The 14329-nt window shown below is 47.7% G+C and overlaps 1 protein-coding gene across 2 annotated transcripts in view; it reads left to right on the top strand.

Moving 5' to 3' along the window:
• Nucleotides 1-13289, top strand: part of LOC137528824 (oocyte zinc finger protein XlCOF6.1-like) — a 93090-nt gene extending 79801 nt beyond the window's left edge. For both annotated transcript variants that reach the window (XM_068250444.1, XM_068250443.1), the window contains exon 2: nucleotides 10547-13289. In XM_068250444.1, coding sequence (XP_068106545.1) covers nucleotides 10631-11995 — 1365 coding nt within the window. In that variant the 5' untranslated portion in view covers nucleotides 10547-10630 and the 3' untranslated portion in view covers nucleotides 11996-13289. The remainder of the gene's footprint in view (nucleotides 1-10546) is intronic.
• The last annotated feature ends 1040 nt before the right edge of the window (nucleotides 13290-14329 follow it).

Below are 14329 nucleotides of genomic sequence, written 5' to 3'. Positions count from 1 at the left end.
TTGTCCGTTTCTTTCCTCATTCCTCTCCCAAGCCATACTCCAGAAATATAAAGCAATGCGTTTCATGGGTATATTCCCGCTTCCTCAGGCAATAACAGGGAGGAGTATACAACAGTATAGTTGCATGGACACACTAGGCGCCTAAGCTGCAAATGTAAAGCAACAAATGGAAGAGGAGAGTTTATGCCAAGGGAGTTCCAAGGGAGAAAGAGAGGGCCTTTTTTACTGTATAAAACATGAAAGAGGGGGTTTGTAAGGCCTGACAGGTTATGTCCCCAATCCGTCTCTATGCCCCAATCTATTGCCAGGGCTCTGAGCCCGGCCCACGGTCTTCACCCATAGACAAGCCCCCGCGTGAACAGGACACGTTATTTGTCTCCTGACTATGGTTAAGCCCAGGTCTTTACATGCAAGGCATACAGACTGAAGTAGAGAAAACAATAACCCACCAGAACCCCACTAAGGCAAGTAACACAGTTCAATAGTTCATAAGTATCACACAAGGCTATTACCTTGATTCAGGAGGATGAGGCCCTCGGCGTTGAATGCCAGTAATGACAGATGTTTCAGGAACAGGCAGTGAATGGTCCAAGCAGTTTGTGAGAGAGTTCATGCAAGATCCACATGCAAGGTTATTCAAGCAACAAGCAAGGATTAGCCCAGGTATAACTAGAGTGTCCAGTAACAAGCAATGGTCGGTCCAGGTAGCATGCAAGAGTATCCAGTTAACAAGCAGAGGTCGGTCCAGGCGGCAGGCAAGAGTATCCAATAACAGGCAGAGGTCGGTCCAGGCAGCAAGCAAGAGTGTCCAGGAATCAATGCAATGGTTAATAACAACAGACAAGAATGGTCAAATACAAGCCAAGGTCGAGATCCAGTAATTCAACAATGTGAGTACGCACCCAGAAACTAGCCACAGTTATGCTTATCATGGGCGATCACTGGGAGCACTCTGCAGGCTTAAATACAACTTTCATCCAATTAGTGGCTTGCCACAATCAGCACATCCACTCACTCAGCGGTACACCTACCTAGGTGTCAGCTGTAATGTCAGCTGACACCGCGCTGTCAGCTGACTATTGTATACATCTGCGGAGGGCATACTGGAAACGCGCCCTCCGCCTGTCAGGATGTCCGTCCTGCGTTCTGGCAGCAGCATCATCAGCGGGGAACAAGCGCCGAGACCCGGAAGCAACAGATTCCGCCTGAGTCTCAGCGGAAACATTATCAATAACAGGCAGGTTCCTTATAGGGTTGCACTTGAAATGGGATGGCAGTGCTACACATGGAATGAAAAAGCCAGAAAGTTGGCCTGGGACAGAAAAAGTATCAATCTGGCCTTGGATTCAGCATGAACATTGTGTACCTTGGCACTTACCTTGGGTAACTTGTTTCGGATCGGAGTTGTAGATATGTGGTATGAACAACTGAATGATTGGCATGCCTGCAATGGGATTGTAGTACTGTAATATGTAACTGCTGGCACAGGGTTAGCAAAGGAGAATAACCTGAGGAGAGGTTCCAGAGCACTGGAGAAAGTGCAGCTTCAGGTTGTGATAGTTTTTGTGCATATGTACCTGTGCCGTGGTAGCAGAAGTGGAGTGATTGGTAGTAAATGGTGGTCAGAAAGATGGAAAGGAGAGCAGATCAGTGAGTGAGCAGAGAGTGGTGAATATGCCCATCAGTTTGAGTTGGTGCCGAGGACCACTGAGAGAGTCCACAGGAGGAGCTGAGTGAGGCCTCCTGTCCACGGACTGCTGAACTGTGTGCTCATCAAGCAGTTACCAGGCAGCAATGAGCAGATACCAGGCAGCAGTGAGCAGTTGTGAGAGTTTGAGAGGCATTTCACTGCCTACCAACAGTCCGTGGAAAACAGGCATTAGAGACAGTTGGACTGGGATGTGGGAAATCTGAGAAAATCCACTTGCTGGCCAAGCAGCAGTAATCAGGTGTTGCTGCTCGCAGTGAACACTTGCTGCAGGTTTCTATTGGGCGTGATAACACAGGGTTACTGCTGCTTGGCCAGCAGGTGGATTTCCTCCGTTTTTCCAGCTCCCAGTCAGACACTGCTTAGAGAAGTTTCTTGGCGGCAAGAGGGATAGTCAATGAGGATATTGAAGTCACCTGATAGTAGGGGTTTCAGTAGACAGGAACTGGAGAAGCTATCCATAGTATTGATATAGGAAAAAGGAAGCGGACTGGGAGGTTGATGCATTAGGCCTCTTTTCCACGAACTGTTGAGCTGTGTGCTCAGCAAGCAGTTGCCAGGCAGCAGCGAGCAGTTACCGGGCAGCAGCGAGCAGTTACCGGGCAGCAGCAAGCAGTTACCGGGCAGCAGCAAGCAGTTACCGGGCAGCAGCAAGCAGTTACCGGGCAGCAGCAAGCAGTTACCGGGCAGCAGCAAGCAGTTACCGGGCAGCAGCAAGCAGTTACCGGGCAGCAGCAAGCAGTTACCGGGCAGCAGCAAGCAGTTACCGGGCAGCAGCAAGCAGTTACCGGGCAGCAGCAAGCAGTTACCGGGCAGCAGCAAGCAGTTGTTAGTTTGAGAGGCATTTCACTCCCTGTAAACAGTTCGTGGAAAAGAGGCCTCATTGTGAATTGAAGGTGAGAGGGAGAATATAGGCAGTCTGCATGTACTTCAAAGGGAGGGGCTTAAAGCACATCTAAAGTGAGAGAGATATGGAGGCTGCCATATCTATTTCCTTTTAAACAAGGCCTAATGCCTGGCTGTCCTGCTGATCCTCTGCCTCTAAAGGTACCCATACACTACTCAATTTATGGGCAGATCAACCATGAGATATCACTTTGATTGAATCTAATCAGAGAGGGATCTGTTGCCTGCCCATACATTGCACAGTAATTTCTGATAGATTTTAGTATGAAATAGTGCCGGCCCCTGCCTTGACTGCCCCCCCAAATGTATGTTTCCTCCCCATGCCCATAAAGGCTCACCTCTCTGCTAGAGTGTCTCCTGGCCTCCTTTGGTGTCCGCTGTCACCGCAAGCTCCTGTGTGCCGTCACAACATGTGGCGGGTCATGTGGTACCATGGCATTCTCTGTGATGACGGGCACCAGAGGAGAAAAAAAACAAACCTTCACACACTCGCATGGAAATGTTCGAACAAATGCATTCACAGATTCACTCATCCAGGCACCACTGTTATCCCTACAGCTAAGTTGAAAGCCTGGGTCTTAGTTCACAGAAGAATGCATTCTCTTGCTTAGTCACCTATACTGTGCAGAAATACCCAGGTAAACATAGGTGTCCTAACTCTGGCCCTGTAACATGCATAGTGCAAACATGCAAACATTCATTACATCAAACCTATCAATGGATTAGGAGCACACATCCTGACGTCCTCTCCTGGGACAGATAGCGCATCATACCAATCACACAAGGGAGCTAGCGTTATGTGTCCATGTGCACCATGCACATACACCAGCATAAGCTGTGTGCATGCTGACAAAGAACACGGGAAGGAGGGAGTGCACTGGATTAAAACTCTGGTCACAGGGGTCAGTAACGAGAAAAGAACACATATCCAGGCACATCGCCTCCAGTTAGGATATTTAAATAAGTGATTAAGGAAAGGGAGGTGCTAAGGGGGGTGTGGCCAGAAAAATAGCAAGAAACTATTAACCCTTCTCACACTCGCATGCAAATGTTCAAACACATGCTTTCACAGATTCACTCATCTCAGGCACCAGAGGAGGCCAGGAGTCATGAGAGTCGAGCCTTCATACACTACATGGGGGAAGAGGGACACAGATACACTTGAGGACGCCGGCTGGGAGTCCATTGTGGAAGTCGGTCGTCAGGTTCTTGTGACCGACCTATTACCAGCATTCCTGATCAATCTTCCCAACCGATTTTGCCATGGCATTGATCGAAGAGTCAATTGGGCGGCCATGTTGTGACTCCGATTTTCCTCCAATTCATTACAATTCTCAAAAGTATTAGATGTAGAGGATGAGCAGGAAAGCCAGTCAATGTGCATTAATTAAAACAAAATAAATATGGCAGCCTCCATATCCCTCAGTTCTCAAGTGTGCTTTAAAGGTTAAAAACCTAGATTTAAAGTAAACCTTTGACAAAAAAAAACAACAAAGTTATACTCTTGCAACAGTATCCAGAAGCTTTTCCCATCCAGGGCATCCTCCGCTGCCAGCCAGGGCCCTCCTGATCTTCAGGGCCACTCTCTCCTCCATATATGAGCGCAGGCGCCAGTGGGTTCATGTCTGCATAGAAGCATGGAGTCCCTCTTGCACAGAGATGAAAAGTTGTCCACAAGTGGCTCCATGCTACTCCGCAGGTGCAGGCTGTACTTTGTGTCTGTGCAGTGCGAACTGCAAGCAGTCTTCAATTTTAAAGAAAATCTGTAATGAAAAAAACTCCCCTGGGGAGTACTCACCTCGGGTGGGGGAAGCCATGATGGGGTCACAGGAGGACAGGAAGCCTTGATAGGGTCCAGAGGCTTCCCCCTACTGAGGTGAGTACCCCCCAGGGGAACTTTTTCATGTGTCTCTTTAATGTCAATGATTGTTCAAAGTGACCCAGCACAGCGTAGGAATAGTATTAGGAGACCGGGGAAGCCTCTGGGCCATCCAGAGTCTTCCCCCTACAGAGGTAAATATCTTTTGTTTTGTTTTTACTAGGTTACAAGTACCCTTTAAGGCAGGGGTGTTGAACTCCAGTCCTCAAGGGCCGAGGTCCTCACACATTTTTAGCAAAGCTCAAATTAATTGATAGGAGTGAATCAGGAAAGGCGTGGTCCATCAAGTAAAACACATTTTCCCATTTCTCTGTCCATCCTAAACACTGGCATGGATATGGCCCTCCAGGACTGGCGTTCCACACCAGTGCTTTAAGGTTTTAACTGTCTCAGGCAACGCAGTGTTTTGTAATGTTTTTTCAGCTGCCATGCACACAAAATCTAAACTATTGAACTTTTGTGTTTGTTTCCAGCTTTTTACATTTTTGTTTCCTTATTCACACAGGAGTTTTATGACTTCCAATTCATTATCTGTGACAGTTCCACTGCAGTCTGGCATCCCGACTGCAGAAAAACTTTATCATTTAAAGTCTTGGCTTTTCAACCTTTTCTGAGCAAAAAATAACACATTCTAGTTCTAAGTAGGAAGGGACTGTTCACACACATCTCATCATGTTATGTGTCACTTAAGGGTCTCTTTAACCCTTTCCCTGCTAGCCGATTGTCCTAAACTCAAACATCTACTGCCAAGCAGTTTTTAGACATTTTGCACTGAAAGAAAACACAGAAACAAAATGTTGTACTTTTTTTTAAATATAACAACATTTTTGAGTGAAATATGTAAAAAAAAAAAAAAAAAAGTGAAATAAAAAATAAAATATTTCGCTATTGTGTTTTTTTCAAAGAAGAATTACATTTACTGACAAAAATGTTAATGTTTGTAAAAGCCCTGATTCTGCTGAATCCAACGGTACCAGATATTTATTGGTATCTCACTTTTCCTGTCCTGGAATAGGTGCGCCACTACAGGTAGCCAGATAGAGGTGCAGCCAGGAATAGATTCCCCCAGTACAGGTAGCCAGGTATAGGTGTAGCCAGATTTGGGTGGAGCCAGTATAGGTTGCCAGGAATAGATGCCCCAGTATAGGTAGCAAGTATAGGTGCCCCAATATAGGTACTAGGCCTAGGTGCCACTGTCGAAAGGGGGGGGGGCTGACATCATCCTCCCTCCCTCCACATGGGCCCCCCCTCCTGTGGCCCCCTGCAGAGCTGGAGCGAAGCAGTGGATCGCTGGCTCCATGCAGTGTCCCCTCCGACAGCAGGCTCCTCTCCTGATTTCTTTATGACGCGTAGTAATCATGCGTCATACAGAAAGTAGAGAGGAGACGTCGGCTGCCGAGGACACTGCATGTAGGGAGCGAGTGGGTGGTTAATTGCACACCGACAGCTGCTCCAGCTCTGCAGGGAGGCAGAGGACGGGGTGAACACATGCCTTACAGCGCAGGAAATTTGGGCGCAGCTGGCGCCACCATAGACCGTAATAGGAATTACGGCTATAGTAGCGTACAGAAAGTAACTTCAGCGCCATCAGAAGACGGAGCTGAAGTCACTTATAAAACACTGTAATTCGGCCGCCAGCAATAACCGGCAGCCGAAATACATAATTCCCCTCCATCCACGTGGACCTGGAGGGGGAATAGTAATTAACGCCACCGGGACTTGTGAAGGAGCAGGATAAGCCGTATATCGGATGTATACAGCACCCAAGTTTCCTGGCGGCGGCGATTTCATTCATACACATGGAGGGAGGGAGGAATAATGTCGGCTCTGCTTCCCGGGGACAAATTGCCAAATAACGTGCTGGGTACATAGTTGGCAGTTGGAGCCTTTCCAGCCACAACGCACCTAGTGTGTAGTCAAGCCAGGAAAAGATGGATATGTCGCTACACTCAAGCAGAAGACAGAGCTGGACCTAGGCAGCCCAGGCCAGTTTGCTTCAATGTCTCCAATATGTATTTAGGACTTATCCCAAAACAGCAGGACATACAAAAGCTGACATGTTTCGGACCTGGTGTGGTCCTTAAAGGAATACTGTAGGGGGGTCGGGGGAATGTGAGTTGAACTTACCCGTGGCTTGTAATGGTCCCCCGCAGACATCCTGTGCCCGCGCAGCCACTCACCGATGCTCCGGCCCCGCCTCTGGCTCACTTCTGGAATTTCCGACTTTAAAGTCAGAAAACCCCTGTGCCTGCGTTGCCGTGTCCTCGTTCCCGCTGATGTCACCAGGAGTGTATAGCACAAGCCCAGTATGGTCTGTGCCTGCGCAGTACGCTCCTGGTGACATCAGGGGAAGCGAGGACACGGCAACGCAGGCGCAGGGGTTTTCTGACTTTAAAGTCAGAAATTACAGAAGTGAACCGGAGGCGGGGCTGGAGCATCAGTGAGCGGCTGCGCGGGCACAGGATGCCTGCGGGGGACAATTAGAAGCCCCGGGTAAGTTCAACTCATTTTCCCCCGACCCCCCTACAGTATCTCTTTAATCATAGCCCCTGGTGTGGTCCTTAATCATAGCCATGATCATAGGCTATGATTAAGGACCACACCAGGTCCGAAACATGTCATCTAAGGAACCTTAAGTGACATGATGAGATAGATATACGGTAAGTATGTACAGTGCCAAGCACACAAGTAAATATGCTGTGATGCTTTTCTTCTTTCTCTATCTGAAAGAGTTAATATTCAGCTATGCAACTGACAGTTTTTCTCCAGTCTGGACCCAGTCAGACTACTGATCAGAAATTACAGCCATAAGGGCCCGTTTCCACTGTTGCGACGCGATTTCGCCGGCATCCCGACGCTTGTAAAAACGCATGCGGATGCGTTTCCGCATGCGTTTTTACCCGCGATTTCGCGTGCGATTTCGCATGGCAGGGTGCCATGCGAAATTAACCATGACACTGCCAGGGCAAAATAACATTGAAAAAGGTGCGAAATCGCACGCGAAATCGCGGGTAAAAACGCATGTAACAAACGCATGCGTTTTTACTATTAAATACATTAGCGGCGATTCGCACGGATTCCCGACGCAGGCGAATTCGGTGGGTCCCGTCGTGCAGATTTGGCCCGCCGCCAAATCGCTCCCGCACGCCGCACATGTGGAAACAGCCCCGGCCACTTTAGTGTAACAAGCGAATCCGCATCTCGTCGCCGCATGCGGATTCGCTATGGTGGAAACGAGCCCTAAAACACTTTTTTCTAGGAAGCCCAGTTCTCTGCCAGGAGAGGATAGATAAAAAAGGTCAGCAGTTCATATATTTAAAGTCTTTAGGAATTGCTGATTAAAATAAAAGCCAGATACTCACCTAAAGGGGCCCATACACTCAGCCGATTTTCTGGCCGATCGATCCATCAAAATCGATCGATCGATTGCAAATCGGTTGGCCAATTGACCGATCGACGGCTGATTTCGATCGATTTCGATGGATTTCCATCGAACTGGCAGGGTGGAAAATCTAGGTCGATCTGATGAGATTGCTTATCATTTTGCATTGACCCTAATGGAAATCTGATGGCAAAAAAATGCCATCAGATCGAATTTCAATAGATTTCAAACTGAAATCTATTGGAATTCTATCCTAGTAAAAAAATTTCTAAAAACACATCAGATAGATAAGAAATCCATCTGATGATCTATCTGCTGCTAATCTGACGAGTGTACGGGCACCTTTAGGAGAGGGAAGGCTCTGAGTCCTAATGAGCCTTTCCTCTCCTCTGCCAGTGCCCTCGGTGCAGCTCAGGATCCCCCGTTTGAATCCCCCGCTGTGGGGGACTTCGGGAGCTGAGTCCTCCTGAAGGCAGGCGGCTCCATACTGCGCACGCGGGATTGTGCGAGAAAGGGCCCTTCTTCCTGAGCACTCGGACTCCCGAAGACTTCCGCAGATTCCCTTTGGCAGTGGAGAGAGCAGTATTAGACTAATGTAGTCAAATACTGCTACGGCAGATCCAGCGCAGGAACGGGCACCAGGAGAGGAGCAGGAAGGCTCATTAGGACTCCCAGCCTTCCCTTTCCTTAGGTAAGTATCTGGTTTTTATTTTAATCAACAGTTCCCAATGACTTTAAGCACTCTGAGACACACTGTTATATTCTGCAATTGTTACAAATCAATATTTAAGTTTTTAAACATAACATAAAACTGTGGGATATCTAAAATTCAATGTTCGGAGTAGGATGATAGATACAATTGTTTATCTCTTTACAATTGTTTATCTATTTCTCGCAAACAGGAAGCAAAAAATATATGATATAATGAATTGTATGTGTAGTACGGATAATGAATTGAACATTAGTAGCAAAGAAAAAAAGTCTCATATTTTGATTTTCAGTTATTTATCTTCCCAGCCTCGCCCGCAGGTGGAGCGTCGCAGCTTCCCAGCCTCTCCCCGTAGGCGGAGCGTCGCAGCTTCCCTGCCTCGCCCCGTAGGTGGAGCGTCGCAGCTTCCCTGCCTCACCCCATGGGTGGAGCGTCGCAGCTTCCCTGCCTCGCCCCGTAGGTGGAGTGTCGCAGCTTCCCTGCCTCGCCCCATGGGTGGAGCGTCGCAGCTTCCCTGCCTCGCCCCGTAGGTGGAGTGTCGCAGCTTCCCTGCCTCGCCCCGTAGGTGGAGCGTCGCAGCTTCCCTGCCTCGCCCCGTAGGTGGAGCGTCGCAGCTTCCCTGCCTCGCCCCGTAGGTGGAGCGTCGCAGCTTCCCAGCCTCTCCCTGTAGACGGAGCGTCGCAGCTTCCCTGCCTCGCCCTGCAGGTGGAGCGTCGCAGCTTCCCAGCCTCGCCCTGCAGGTGGAGCGTCGCAGCTTCCCAGCCTCTCCCTGTAGATGGAGCGTCGCAGCTTCTCTGCCTCGCCCCATAGGTGGAGCCTCGCAGCTTCCCTGCCTCGCCCTGTAGGTGGAGCGTCGCAGCTTCCCTGCCTCGCCCCGTAGGTGGCGCGTCGCAGCTTCCCTGCCTCGCCCTGTAGGTGGAACGTTGCAGCTTCCCAGCCTCCCCTGTAGGTGGAGCGTCGCAGCTTCCCTGCCTCGACCTGTAGGTGGAGCGTCGCAGCTTCCCTGCCTCGCCCCGTAGGTGGAGCGTCGCAGCTTCCCTGCCTCGCCCCGTAGGTGGAGCGTCGCAGCTTCCCTGCCTCGCCCCGTAGGTGGAGCGCCGCAGCTTCCCTGCCTCGCCCCGTAGGTGGAGCGTCGCAGCTTCCCTGCCTCGCCCCGTAGGTGGAGCGTCGCAGCTTCCCTGCCTCGCCCCGTAGGTGGAGCGTCGCAGCTTCCGTGCCTCGCCCTGTAGGTGGAGCTTCACAGCTTCCCAGCCTCCCCTGTAGGTGGAGCGTCGCAGCTTCCCAGCCTCCCCTGTAGGTGGAGCGTCACAGCTTCCCTGCCTCGCCCCGTAGGTGGAGCGTCGCAGTTTCCCAGCCTCTCCCTGAAGGTGGAGCATTGCAGTTTCCCTGCCTCGCCCTGTAGGTGGAGCGTCGCAGCTTCCTAGCCTCTCCCTGAAGGTGGAGCATTGCAGTTTCCCGATATAATGAACTTTGTGTTGTAAAGATAATACAACATTAGTAGCAAAGAAAAGAGTCTCATATTTTTAGTTATATAGTTTTTTTTATAACATTGCATCATTCTGTCATATTTGCAGTTTACAAACCACACTCTGTATTTTAAACTATAAACCAGCAGAGCTAATGACCCTTTGAACTTCCCTGCAGTAAAACCTTATTTGAAGCTGTCAAAGAGGTCAGAGAAATTTTTTTGCATAGATAACAACTAAAGTATTTTTTAACTCTTCCTGTACTGGAAAACAATAGGAGACTCTTCTTTGCTACTAATGTTCTATTCCTTAGCTGTACCACACGTACAATTCATTATCTCATAAGTTTATTTTCACTTCAGGTTTCCTTTAAGTTTCACTTTGTTTATAGCTATTAGCAGGTAAAAGTGGTTTGCAGTTAGCTTTGTGCCTTGGCTTACTGAGCATGTTAGACGACATTCTATCTTTAACACATTTTACTTGTTTCTGCCAACAGAGTTAATTGATCGAGTGCCTGTTTCCAATACTGTCGGTCAAACATTTCAAGATTCACTTTAATGCTTTTGCATGAGAGGAGACCATGGCCCCAAGCAGAAAAAGAGCCTCATCCAAGCCTTCTGATGAAATGACAACAGCATCAAAAAACCTGAAATCCCACATTTCTTCAGTGACATCGGAATTGGCCATTCAAACTGGAGATCACAGTTTCTACAAGGCTCAATTCAATTTGAAATCAGACAATGGGGAACTGGGGGAAACAGATATGGATTTCAGAATAAAAAATGAACATATGGAGGATATAGTTCCCGGGGAGTCCATAACGATCTTTAGAGGACAAAGTACCAGTTCAGGAGATCTTCTTAAAGTTAAGGACGAGCAGGAGGAAAGAAACATCGATCCTTATCCAAGCCAAGAAATGGTAAGACGTTCTGTTAGTCTCTTACGTCAAACAATGATCAAAGAGCCTCTCCAAGATGAAAAATGGATGCTTGATAATGAGGAGGACCTCAATTTTACAACAGAAATGGGAAAGAAGAAGGCACACACTTGCTTTTGTGGGAAAAGTTATTCTTGCAATTCACATCTGAAGAGACATCAGAAGTCTCATGCCTCAGAAGAGCTTTTGGCTGGTGGATACGAGAGCCATAGCAACAGAGAGGAGAAGATCAAAGAAGTATCTTTTACCTGCCAGTGTGGAAGACATTACTCAAACAAAGCGAATATGAAACGGCACCAAAAGAATTGTAGCCTAGAAACGCAGAACAATTGCATAGACACTTATGCAACGTACTGCAAAGCTGAAGAACCGGAAGAAAAGATAAAACCGTACGTCTGTGCTTGTGGAAAGCGGTACACGTGCTCCTCTCACTTGTACAGGCACCAGAGAAGCCACCTAGAAGTCAAAACAGAAAGTGTGAAGAGTTACATATGCGAGTGTGGAAAGTCCTACAGCTGTAGCTCGCATCTCTACAGACATCAAAAGACTCACACAGAAGAGAAAGTTCTTCTTGGAAAGCCAACGGAGGACTCTATAGAAAACCCAGAGACTGTAGAGAGCAAGATCAAATCTTATGCATGCTTTTGCGGCAAAAGTTACACCTGTAGTTCTCATCTCTATAGGCATCAAAGGAAGACCCATCAAGAAATGACTACGTCCACCAAAGAGAAGTCCGTAACTGAAGATGATGAACTGGAGAAACGCTACAAGTGCAAGTGTGGCAAAAGCTACAGCAGCACTTCACATCTGAACAGGCACCAGAGAAAGCACAAGGAGCAAGACTTTACTGCAGAAGACAATGATGATGACCAGAATAGTGACACTGAATCTGATTACTCGAGACAGAAACCATTCACGTGTGAGTGTGGGAAAAGTTTTATCCTGAGTTTTTCTCTTTTGTTACACAAGAAAATTCACTGTCGGTGGAAAAGTTCTTCTTCGGACTGAAACGTACCAGGACAGTGACACAGAGGGGGACATCTCAAAAAAAAACTTCATACAGAAAGGTTTTAGTGTGGCTTTGACTCAACTCAAAGAAGAGTTTTTTTGTTTTGATCAGCAAAGAAGAGGTGGGTGATGGACACCCTAAGGAACGAATAGAGACAACGGGAGCCCAATAGCGCAATATGGCACTTAATTTGTAGAAGAAGAAGCTTTCAATAAGAAATATACTCACAATGGTGGGTAGGTGGAGAACACAAGAGTAGGTGGAGAACACAAGCCCGTCTCTACCTGGCTACCTCCAGGAGAAGCTGGATGTAGGGTGGTCGCACTCTTAGAAAAAAAGAGACGGTACTACAAGTGGTAGAACCACTGTAGACTATTACTTCCTCCCCTTTCTGGGAAGAGGGGGAGGTGGGGCTAACACATCAAAGGTGAAGAGGCGCCCAGTAGGAATAAAATTGAGTTAAAACCAAATAAAATCGAAAAAGTAAGAGGTGGGTAGAAAAAAAGAATTAGTTTATTTTGCCCAGGCAACGCGTTTTGGCTGTCCATGCCCACTTCATCAGGCCAGTAAAAGTGCTGTAAAATGTCAACTTCTAAGCCAGGAAGGCCTCTCCCAAGGCTGACATTTTGTGGCACTTTTACTGGACTGATGAAGTGGGCATGCACCAACGAAACGCGTTGCCTGTGCAAAAATCTGATTCTATTTTTTTAAAATTGATTGTGTCGTCTGAGGGGTAAGCCATCTCTTACTTTTTCTGATTTGAATTGGTTTTAACAGTTTTATTCCTAATGGGTGCCTCTTTGCCTTTGTTGCGTTCATTTTGATCAGGACAGGGCAGTTATATTACAAAGCTGTACTGTCTGCACCCATCCACTTCCCTCCAAACTAATTTAAAAAAATTGACACTTTGGGACGGATTTAGAGACTCCTTTACAGAAATCTTCAAGCATCTACCGTGAGGGATATTGCAAGTCATACAGCAAACCCAGGCTGGAAGGTATAGCAGTTGTCTCCTGTTATATAGCTACAGTATGACTTGACGCCTTCACCTGGGACTGAGTCAGATCAGAGCTACAGAGAGATTTGCGGAGATTCCGACGTTTGGGAATGGATGGATATACAGACAGTGCCCTACATAAAAATGACTGGAGTTGCAACGTTTCAGACCTACAAAGTTGTCTCCATGTACAAAATGTACTGTACGTTTTTTTTATTACATATTTTTGTTGTTACATACTACAATACTGTATAAACTGTTGTAAATAGTTCAAAATATATTAAAAGGACACTGAAAAGAACCAAAAAAACCATTGTTTATGCTATATGTCTGAAAGTAAGGGTTAGTTCACAGTGCTCAGTTGTGTTGCAGAATAATACTGCGTGTCAACTCGCTGTCCATCTAATTCTATGGGCCTGTTCACAGTACTGTGTTGTAACTGATTGTGTTATTCTAACTCGCTGCATGCAGGCTTTGTATTAAAGCAAACCTAAAGTGTTTTTTTTTTCTTTTTTTTAACTATAGATCATTGAAGATGTTACTCACTACTTGGTCCGCAGTATTTTTGCACTTGTATGCAGCATCTATAGCGAGTTTTCTTTTTAAAAGGACAACTGAAGTGAGAGGGCTATGGAGGCTGCCATATTCGGAACAACTGATTTTGGCGCGCGGATCTGAGAGCCGAGCGCCGGAACGGGGCGCTCCATAGCAGCAATGCTATGCTGCGCGGGGGTGTGTAGCGGTAATTCAGGGCTCTGGCGGCTGCCAGACCCCGAATCGCATCTCCCTCCAAGTTGCGACATCTCGGAGGGGGAATAGTATTCAACGCCGCCTCGGAGTTTAGCGGCAGCGGTGAGAGCTGTCATGAGCGGCGCCGAATTAATATGCACCCGCCATATTTATATCCTGCTGATCCTCTGTCTCTAATACTTTCCGTCATAGACCTTGAACAAGCATGCAGCACAGGGCAGCCATCAGGGGGGTACAAAAGGGACAGTAGTATGGGGCCCAGGAAGGGTCTGGGGCCCAAACAGTAGCAGTGCCACTCGAACCTCTGCTGGCAATTCCACCATGGCATAACAGTTGTGTGGTCATCTCCCTCTTCCCTGTTGTGTGATTGGTGAACACGCATCAATGCACGGGCGAGGGTGTTATGGGCGACAGGCAAGTTGCTTTGAATCTACCCCACATACCGTGGCTCTGCCCCAACACAATCTACCTATCAGATTATTTGGCGTGAGAAGGGCCCTGTATTTTTGAAAGTATGGGGCCCAGAAAATTCTGATGGCGGCCCGATGCAGCAGATCAGGTGTTTGACATTATACTCATAACTGAC

The sequence above is a fragment of the Hyperolius riggenbachi genome, chromosome 8 (genome assembly GCF_040937935.1).
Source record: "Hyperolius riggenbachi isolate aHypRig1 chromosome 8, aHypRig1.pri, whole genome shotgun sequence".
NCBI classification, from domain to species: domain Eukaryota; kingdom Metazoa; phylum Chordata; class Amphibia; order Anura; family Hyperoliidae; genus Hyperolius; species Hyperolius riggenbachi.
This window is presented reverse-complemented; position numbering and strand designations above follow the sequence as displayed.